This window comes from Wolffia australiana, chromosome 9 (assembly GCF_029677425.1).
Source record: "Wolffia australiana isolate 7733 chromosome 9, ASM2967742v1".
Taxonomy (NCBI): domain Eukaryota; kingdom Viridiplantae; phylum Streptophyta; class Magnoliopsida; order Alismatales; family Araceae; genus Wolffia; species Wolffia australiana.
Window position 1 is genome coordinate 13345502 of NC_135843.1, and position 10632 is coordinate 13356133.

Consider the following 10632-nt stretch of genomic DNA (forward strand, 5'->3'; position numbering starts at 1 on the left):
TTTTTTCTAACCTGAGACCAACCCCCAATGAATGATTTTGGTTTTCCTGAAGTTGAAGGTCTCATCCAGTCTACCCTATTTCATTATGTCAGGTTTAATCAATTTTTAAGTATAACCTATGTAAAAGGTCATCACAAGTTATTTCTATCATTTCCAATCCCTCTTCTAACATTCTATTGTTAATTCTAAACATACTTCCTGCCTGCATCATTGTCCATAACACATCAAATCAAGCTATGATTCATAAAATCTTCTTAACAAAAAAAAAATTTCAATTCACTAATCATTTTTTTTGGGAAGTGAAGTTTTCAAGTAGTTGTGCAGTAATGTATTTTTTAATAAAATCTAATGCATTAATTCATTTCTCAGCTATTTGATCTGCCATAGGATTATAGTTGTGCATAGATACACCACATGGGAGCTTCCGCTAGGACAAAAATCACAACATTTAATGCAAAAATATATTTGAACAGGTCTTAATCAAATCTTTTGGCCAATCATCCACATGAGTCATTTATTTGATTTTTTTAAAAAATAATAAATAACTGAGCAACACCGCCCATTCGCTCCATCCCAAGCCACGTCGGGGGCAGGCCGAATGGCCATAGGACCGTGCAAACGGCAGTTCAAAAATTCAACCCACACCGTCCAACAACCCCGCAACCGCCCAACACCAACGATTGGAGCATCCATATTTGCAAGAAAATTATTTGCCTCCAAACATTTCAAATTCTAAATTAGTTTCATCTATGAACATTTTTTGGTTTCTTCAGTCAAATAGCTACTAGTTGAATATCTTTTGCATCTTCTTTTGTGGCAGTCAAATAGCTAATAAATGGATATTGTTTTTGAAGATACAATAATGCATCTGTCAAGGAAAAAAATATTTTTTTTGAAGATTCAGACTGCCACTGAGATCATCACATATATATATATATGGGTTATCCTCAGCAACCAAACAAAACCATCTCATACATACCACACAAATATTTATATGCAGCAAGCAGGTAAGTAATACAGGGGGGGGGTATGAAAGAAGCTCAAATGCCCAAGAAACGGCACCTCAATGTTTGCCCATAACCGACGACAGTCGGCCAGGATCTAGTCTGGGGTCTCATCTGAGGGCGTTGACGAAGCCGAGGAGCGAGTCCACGTCTCTCTGCTCTGACGGGTACTTGACGGGCTTGGTAGCGTGCTTGGGAAAGAAGAGGATGGTGGGGAAGCTCGTCAGCCCGATCCCCTCTGCGAACGCCCGGTCGTCGCCGTCGGCTCTGAACTTGCCCACCTTCACTCCCGACCCACGCAGTTGCTCTGCCACCTCGTTGAACGACTCCTCCATCCCCTGCTCAATTATAATTGCGTTAAGACTACCTCCATAGCTAATGATCTTGGAAGGGATAAAGTTCAAAGTAAGTTGATGCTAGCAAGTATAGTTCCGGATTGTCCCGGACGTGGACGATGGACGGGACGGTTTTTCGTCCAACTATAAAAAAACTGTCCCGTCCAATCATACCGGGACGGTTTTTCGACTCGTCCAGTCCTCTCGGGATGAATTTTTTTGTCCCGAAATTCATCCCGGACGAAAAAAACCCATTTATATTTTTAATATATTCATGTAGATTTTTCTAAGTTTTTTAAGGGAAATATGGAGGAGAGAGAATGCAAATAGACATTTGTAGAATTAATTCTGAGCAGCGTCAGTTTGCAAGCGTGAAAAAATAAAGGGACCTTGATGCAAATTGTCATAGCGAATCCGGCGGTTTTTCGTCCACATCCATCTGTCCATCGTCCGAGACGTCCGGGCGGACTGTTATTTCATCCAACGGGACGAAAACCGTCCTATCTGGTGGTTCCCGGGACGAATTTTCGTCCCAAAATTCGTCTATATCCTTGGAGGGGACGATTTTTTCGTCCCGGGACGAAAAAATCGTCCCGTCCGCATCCCTGAACTATACTTGCAAGTTTTGACTAAGTAAAAGAGTTTGAGATGAGGTTAATTTTACCTGGCAGAAGGAGCACCAGGGGGCGTAGAGGACGACGAGCCAAGAGTCCTTCCTGCTCTCGAGGCGGAGGAGGTTTTCTACGCCGGGACGGGAGAGAGAGACAATGTCTGAGACGGTGAAGACGTCAGACGGGGCGTGCCCGTTGCCATTGGCGGCAGCGGGTGAGGTGTCTTCTTGCTTGATGTTGCCCTTGTGAAGGCCGCACTCTTTGGCCTTGGCGTCTTCCCACCACCATCTCCCTTCCCTCTCGTGCTGCCCTGGTAGCACTGGCCGTGTGCAGGGCTCGCATCCGATGGAGACATATCCCTGGAAAGTGCCGAGCAGTTAGAGTCAGAGCATGGGAATACGGACCGCAAGCAATAACCAGTGGGGGTGGTGACAAGTTCAACAGATGGATAATAGTGACAGTGAAGACAGTGAAGGAAACCAAATTAACTTGGAATCCTATTGATGATGATGACAATGACTATTTGTAGTCAACTGATGGATGATGGATGATGATGACAATGACTATTTGTCGTCAACTGATGGATGACGATGACAATGACTATTTGTCGTCAACTGATGGATGATGATGACAATGACTATTTGTCGTCAACTGATGGATGATGATGACAATGACTATTTGTCGTCAACTGATGGATGATGATGACAATGACTATTTGTCGTCAACTGATGGATGATGATGACAATGACTATTTGTCGTCAACTGATGGATGATGATGACAATGATTATTTGTCGTCAACTGATGGATGATGATGACAATGATTATTTGTCGTCAACTGATGGATGATGATGGCAATGACTATTTGTCGTCAACTGATGGATGATGGTGACGATGACGATGACAGCTCTTGAAAAAAAATGGATGATGCTGACAACGACAAGTCTATATCAACTGATGGATGATGGTTACATCGATGGTTCTTGAAATTTTGATGATGTTGATGATACTGATAATGATGTCATTGTTAAACGCTCTGCCTTAGCTTAGAAACCAATAGATGACGATGAAGATGATGGCTGTCAGAAAATTTGATGCTATGACAATGACATTGACGATTCATCATCAGCTGAATTGACGGTCACGTCAGATGTCGAACCTTTAATCCTAAGCCCTGAATCCTAAATCTGGGTTTTTCTCTCCCGATGGAGTAAGTACCTGAGAGTGGAGGGAGTTCACGGGGACATTCATGGTGCGAAGGAACTTCCAGATGTCACGCCCATCGACCTCGGCCACAGGGTTCCACTTCACCAGGCTGCCAACGCCACCATCCAGCCCTTCAAAAGAAGGATCCACCTGAAACACAGTAATTCATTTAGTTTTGAATATCTTTGGGGATGTTGGATCCAAAGATTGTCACTGAAACTAAGAAAAATAGAAATAATTAGACCTAGGTATATAAATGCATCGATAGGAATTAACACGAATGACAGGGATTACATTCTCTGTCGTCTAAGTTGATTTCACTTAAAACCTTTTATATGTACTCGATGTAATCACGAAGTTCAGGAAAATCCCTAAGATCAACACCCAAGATTGCAAAACTGTAAATGGAGAAGAGGTGGATGCAAAGATGTATATATCGGTAATACGAATAGACATATAGATAGATCATAAGATAGGTAGAAAGATAGATAAATTGATAGATACTAAATAAAAAGAAAGTTGAATTGATTTACAAGTAAGATAGAAATATAGATGGATAAATATAGAAAGATAGATAGATAGATTGAAAGAAAGAGAGAATCGTTTGGATAGATAGGTGGAGGGTGAATCAGCAATAGAATTTGGAAGTTGACGAATCGTAAGGTTGCGAGTGCAAACCTGGACGACGGGCACGCTGGCCCTGGTGCCAGGAGACTGGTCCTTGCGCTGGCCGGTGATCCAGGCCCTGAGGCCTTTGAGAGTCTTCCTGAGGGGCCTCACCTTCCTCACTCTGCAGCACTCCTGATGCCCATCCTCATAGAAGGAGAAGAGGCCCTTGCTCCTCACAAGGGCTTGCACCTCCACGGCATCGGGGAACACGTACTCTATCCTGATGTTGTACCTCTTCTCGACCTCGTCGTAGAACCTGTACGTCTCCGGGTTGAGCCTTCCAGTGTCCAGGCTGAACACCCTGAACGGGCGCCCCGTCAGGTGGGCGTACTCGATCAGAGCCACGTCCTCGGCCCCGCTGCGGAGAGCCAATTCAAGATCAATGGATCAGAAACTTGATCAAGATCTTGTGGAGTGACAATTCGAATTCATAATTAATTTGATCTCTAATGGCATGTTATGGCTGAAACTTTATGAGATCAATTTAACGAGATAACCATCGAAGGAGATAAATGAACTCTGTAAACTTGATGATGCAATAGTCACAATCTCATTAAACTGATTCAACAACAAACATCTCACTGAATGCGCAATAAGACTTATCTTTCATCTGGAACTAACGGCCAAGTGACTAAAATTCAACGATGTAATCAAATCAACAAGATATATAAAAAAACTCGTCAGGATGGATTAACAGTGAATTGATTGCAATTAGATGATGAACTAGTCACCATACGTAAAGCTGATTCAATAGAGATGAATGAATTTGCAGTTAACTACCTGAAGGCGATGGCGATGTCGTTTCCAAACATCTCAAGAGCCTTGTCCATGATCTCCAGAGGGGATGTGCTATCCAGTTCACGGGCCAGCTTGTCGAAATCGATGACCTCGACTGGAGTTGGATCGGCTGCGGTGACGAGAGTCGCCTCGGGGGAAGCTGCTTGGGCGGCGGATAACGGGCCATGGCCCTTCTTCCCCCCATCCAGTGCGCATATCGTTCGCAGGGGAGATCCCCTAGAAGTAAACGCCGCTCTTTGGAAGTCCCTAGGCCGAGGCGAAGCCACAGGTAACCCTCCTGCAAGCGCAACAAGAACTTTCCCCAATCAAAATTCGCCAAAAAATGAAGACTGCAATTGAAATTCACGAAAAAACTGAACAGTGCCTGCGTAAAACCGAGTGTTCTGAAGATTGTGCGCGAAATCTGGCGGTTAAATTGAAGGATGTGAGTATGATTCACAGAATAAACCACCAAAAACTTGAAGATTGCGAGGAAACCAACCGGAAAACCCGAATCATAGATAAATCAACGCAAAAACAGAATATTGCGACCTAAATCCACTGAATTATCCGACGAATGAGAACAGAATCCACAGTAAACCCCAAAGATTGCGACCAAAATCTAAGAACCAAAAACAGATAATAACGAACAAAATCCACTGAAGATACGAATATTGCGAGCCAGTCCAACGGAATCCCCACAACTCGGGATCAAAATCAACGAAAAAACATTAGTGTAATCAAAACACCGGAAATACGATTATAGTGAGCCAATCCATCGGAAACCCCAAAGATCGAGCTCCAAATCAACGAAAAAGACATAGTAGAATGAGAAAAATACAACGAAATACGATTATTGCTAGCTTATCCATCGGAAACCCCAAAGATCGAGATCCAAATCAATAAAAAAAATAGTAGTATGAGAAAAATACAACGAAAACACGATTATAGCTAGTTAATCCATCGGCAACCCCAAAGATCGAGCTCCAAGTCAACGAAAAAACATAGTAGTATGAGAAAAATACAACGAAAATACAATTATTGCTAGTTAATCCGTCGGAAACCCCAAATATCGAGCTCCAAATAAACGAAAAAACATAGTTGTATGAGAAAAATACGCCGAAAATACGTTTATTGCTAGCTATTCCATCGGAAGCCCAATTATCGAACTCTAAATCAACTAAAAAACATAGTAGTATGAGCAAAATACACCGAAAATACGATTATTGCTAGCTAATCAATCGGAAACCCCGAAGGTCGATATCAATCAACGATAAAACATAATATCGCGAAAATAATCCACCGACAACACGAAGAGCGCAATTACAATCCACCGAGAAAACGACGACCGCAACCAAAATCCACCGAAACCGCCGAAGATTGCGAAAAAAAACCACCGAAATAACCAAAGATTGGGAGCGAATCCGAGCAGAATCTCCCAAGAAAGTACCAAATTCGCGGGAGGAGAGTGCGTGGGAGGAGACAGAGCCCGCCATCGCCGCTGCCATAGCTGATGTCGTTCAACTCTTCCTCCTCTTCCTCTCCTTCTTCGCTTCTACGGCTGCCCGCCTTTCCCGCTAAGTTTACCTCGACTATATATACCCTCCCGCCAGATTCATTGAACCTGGACATATATTTTCCGGATTATGATAAAGCCCAAGATAAAGCCCCGTATTGCCTCTCATCAGCCGTACGATCGGTGCCGGGGCCCACCGGAATGTCATCTGATGTGGAACGTGCGGCTGAGATTAACGGATGGGCTGGCGGCTTTCAGCCGCCAATCTGGAACATCTCTGCCCACGTGTTAAAAAATGCATTTTTGATGGCCTGAGAGCCTGACACGTGTCCAATGTGGTCTTTAGCATTAGCATTATCATGTTTGGAATCTTCATCATTATCATTCCAGGAAACAGAAAGGAACAAAACCCAATTGGCTATCACTAGTCTATCTGGATATCGGCACGGTAATCAATGCAAAAAACTGCTCGCGAGTTCATGCCCTTTCGTTGGGTTGGAAAGCCGTCCTCAGTCATCTGTCCTGGCCTCGGAACAAAAGACGAGGAAATCTGTTTTCGGCTTTCTGGTCTTTCGTCTGGCCCCAGTGGGACATCAGTCATCTGTCATGACCTCAGAATGGATAACTGAACTAAACTCCTTCCTGGGTTGAATCTCTATCTCTATCTCTATTTCTATATCTATCCCTATCTTATCTTTATCTCTATCTCTGTCTCTATCTCTATCTCTGCCGCTATCTCTATCTCTATTTATATATCTATCTTTATGTCTATCTCTATCTCTGTCTCTATCTCCTTCACTATCTCTATCTCTATCTCTATCTTATCTTTATCTCTAACTCTATCTCTATCTCTATCTGTATCTCTATCTCTATCTCCATCTCTATCTCTATCTCTATCTCTATCTCTATCTCTATCTCTATCTCTATCTCTATCTCTATCTCTATCTCTATCTCTATCTCTATCTCTATCTCTATCTCTATCTCTATCTCTATCTCTATCTCTCTTGCTATCTCTATCTCTATTTATATATCTATATCTATATCTATCTCTATCTCTATCTCTTTCTCTTTCTCTTTCTCTTTCTCTATCTCTATCTCTATCTCTATCTCTATCTTGTCCAACGGGTGTCGATCAGTTACTCTAGTTTTATGACCATGATTTGTCTGGTCTGTAATCTGTTCCATCTAACCCTCGAGACGAGAAACGGAAAAAAACCTGTAGATATTGTGATTGATGACTATGCAGTCATCCGTTCAGCACATTTTGTATCTTCTATGGTGTAGTCCTTGATTTGTCCAGATACATTAATCATCATCATTACCATTATCATGGTTGGGATTGTCATCATCATCATCATTGTCATTTATTATAAACTGATTTCTGGTTGACATTGATTTAAAAAAGAGGTGCACAGTGGCCCCAGAAAATGTACAGGCATGCAAATGCTGGCTTAATTCATTCATTGAATAGTCTACCTCGTTAATGCCAAGAAACCCTAATATAGTGACATAAGATTCTCTGACGATTCTAATGGTATAGCCATCAACATCACTCTAGGTACCTTGCGAGGTATCATGTCTAGGTGCAACGACAAAGACAAGTCTACATCCATGTCTGAGTAAATTAGTGGACCTGCATAGTTATGGATAAATAATATGTGGGTATGGTCATTATTCTTCCCATGTCATTTCTTTAAGTTTTATAATCGTCATCATTATCATTATCCTCGTCATCACTCAATTTCATTAGATAAATAGCTAGATCCGCACTACCTGGAGGCTTGAATACATGACAATGCTACATCATACAGCATAAACAAACATGAAGATTATCATCATCCATAACTCTTTATGGTTGAATTTTAACAAACATCATCATCGGTATCATGTTTAAAGATATGTATTATAAAGATAATGTGATATATAAAGTTAGGCACATGAAACTTTGGGAGTTCCTAAAGTTATGAGGTATCATGGAGCATGAAGCATCATGATTGAATTTTAGCAAACATCGTCATCATTAGTATTGTGCTTAAAGAGAGGTAGTGTAAAGAAAATATAATGGGAAAGTTAGGACCATGAAACTGTGGGAGTTCATTCATTGAACCTCGTAAAGGCCAATAAACCCTAATATAGTGACATAAGATTCCTCTATAATTCTAATAGTATCAACATCAACATCACTATATGTACCTTGTGAGGAAGCATGTCTAGGTGCAGTGACAAAGACAAGTCTACACCCATGTCTGAGTAAATTTGTGGACCTACGTAGGAATGGATAAATAATGGACGGAGAATGTACGTAATTTTTCTCATGTCATATGAACGAACAAGGAAGAGGGAATCAGCGACGGGCATTGATCTTGGCCATTCAAATCTTTTTTGAGAAGATCAACATTCAATATTAAAACAATTTATTTTAAAGAGGTACGCTTTGAGAGGGATTGGCTATGAGCCCATAGGCTGTGATCAGCTTATGTTATATTCGCCTGTGGCCTGGTTCACACTACGCGATAAATATCCAAATGTGTAAATTCTGTACAGAAAGATAGAAAAAACTAAAATGCCTATATAACTTCTGAATAGAGGTTATCTTGAATTTGAAATGAAAATCTCCCCTTGCTCGTGGGGCTTCTGACTTGGACTAGTCTTTCGCTTCTGATGGACTTTACCTACATGATATGAGCCTAATTGAGCTTCGTGGTTCGAAAGTTGTTGCCAGTGGGCCCGCCTGAGCGCCAAGGTTGCTAGTTGTGTGAGCTTCATCACTCTTGAAGTTGGCCTATAACTATGGCTGGTAGCACCTGCTCTTGTGGATTTGCCTACTCTTGCTTTAAAACCCCTTTTTCATTTGATAAATTGCCTTCTCTATTAATCCCTTCATGACTAACATTAGCTCAAAAAACCAGATAACATTTTGACTAACCAATAAGTATTAAACAATGTAATCCAATTAAATTTTGAGGTTATATTAATTGTTTCCCTCATGCATCAATCATCCAAAATGCTGGAGATATAGGAAGATCTATGTGATATGTGAAGTAGAGCATGAATTGGGATTATCAATTAAACACCAAGGGATATGTTTTATACATTGACTTTTACACATGATAGAATCTTTAAAATCATAAAACTACATGCATAGAATTTTACATCTCAACTATGTCCACTAGAACTCAAATGAGTTCCAATTAGGGTTTGATAGTTGACAATACCTTAACTCCTTTAGGGATTTCACGAAGATGAGGAATTATATGTGCATGGTAACTCATGATTGAAAGGTTCCATGTAAGAGTTGATAAAGTCCTTTGTACCTTCTAAAAATAAGGCACACCAAATGGACCAAGGATCTAAGCTTGGGATATTATAAGAGTGATAATATCCCATGGAAATAAATTTCTCTCATTTTATGTTACCTTTATCTACCATCTTATCCAACAACAGCTAATAGGACACATCAAAGTTGTACTTTACCTTTTAAACACTATTGAATCATACTGTCATTCTTCTTAAGAAAGCAAACACTGGACCCCATTCAATTTGACTCATTCACAGATAATTCTTATTGATTGATGCCATCCGCTCAAGAAGGTGATCCTTTGGATAAAAGTGCACCAACCTGTAACTATAGGCACATTCAACACAGTGTTGATACTGATTGGACAGTATTGTCAAATGGTCTAAATCATGAAAAGTTTATCCATTAAGTTTTTACTGTGATTGTACTTCAAGTATGGTGGTGGCCATCTGGTGTAGTCATATTCCACAGAATGACAATGCAATAGACAATGATTCATCCTTGGTAGGAATATGATCATCATTTACGGCTTTCAAAGTGAAGGTTTACTCAGTCAGAATCAAAGTTTCTGGGAAACATATGGATGGTTGCATTAGGTTTCAAATCCTTGATAGCAAGCAATAGATCACTAAATCTCTAGAAAAGATAACATCCCTACAGAAGATTAAGCAAATCCGCTGTTACAAAAATTCTATCTATGCCTCTTACTCATAATATTTAGGTAGAAAATTTTCATTGAGTATAAAATTTAGTTTATTTTCTTAGTACTATTGAGGTAGGAAGGCCAACAATATGAAGACACATTTAAATTTTAAGGATGTGGACTATTAAAAATTTTAAGGAAATGCGAACAACAACAATCTTGATTCAATATATAAATAATCTACAAGTCACACCACATTAGCTCATAGTAATGATCAGTAATGTGCCCTAATTCAAATTATGAAATGAGATGTCGGTAAGAGTTAAGATAACGACCCATATTCGAGTATCGAATTATCTATCCAGTGGTATGTTCTTTTAAATCCCATCCCTTGCAACATCATGCTAAGCTGTTTGTTCTAGGTGGCCACTCTATTATTTGGCATCTACTTCCACAGTATCTGCTGAGGTTTTTCTGGTTAATCCAGCTTGATCTTGGAGTAGTTTCTTGTCTCTCTTCCTCTAGAGGGATTTCTGCTGTCCCCTTCTTTTACTGGTCCATTTGGTGTTGACTTT

The 10632-nt window shown here is 40.5% G+C and overlaps 1 protein-coding gene across 1 annotated transcript; it reads right to left on the reverse strand.

Annotated features, from left to right (window-relative positions):
* Nucleotides 1-949: 949 nt before the first annotated feature.
* LOC144708081 (5'-adenylylsulfate reductase 3, chloroplastic-like) lies at nt 950-6207 on the reverse strand. The gene is made up of 6 exons (XM_078581380.1): nt 6051-6207; nt 4604-4898; nt 3833-4181; nt 3167-3304; nt 2004-2309; nt 950-1342 (listed from the first exon to the last, which is right to left on the reverse strand). The coding sequence occupies exons 1-6, from the start codon at nt 6106-6108 to the stop codon at nt 1115-1117; spliced, it is 1374 nt and encodes a 457-aa protein (XP_078437506.1). The 5' UTR covers nt 6109-6207; the 3' UTR covers nt 950-1114.
* Between the last annotated feature and the right edge of the window lie 4425 nt (nt 6208-10632).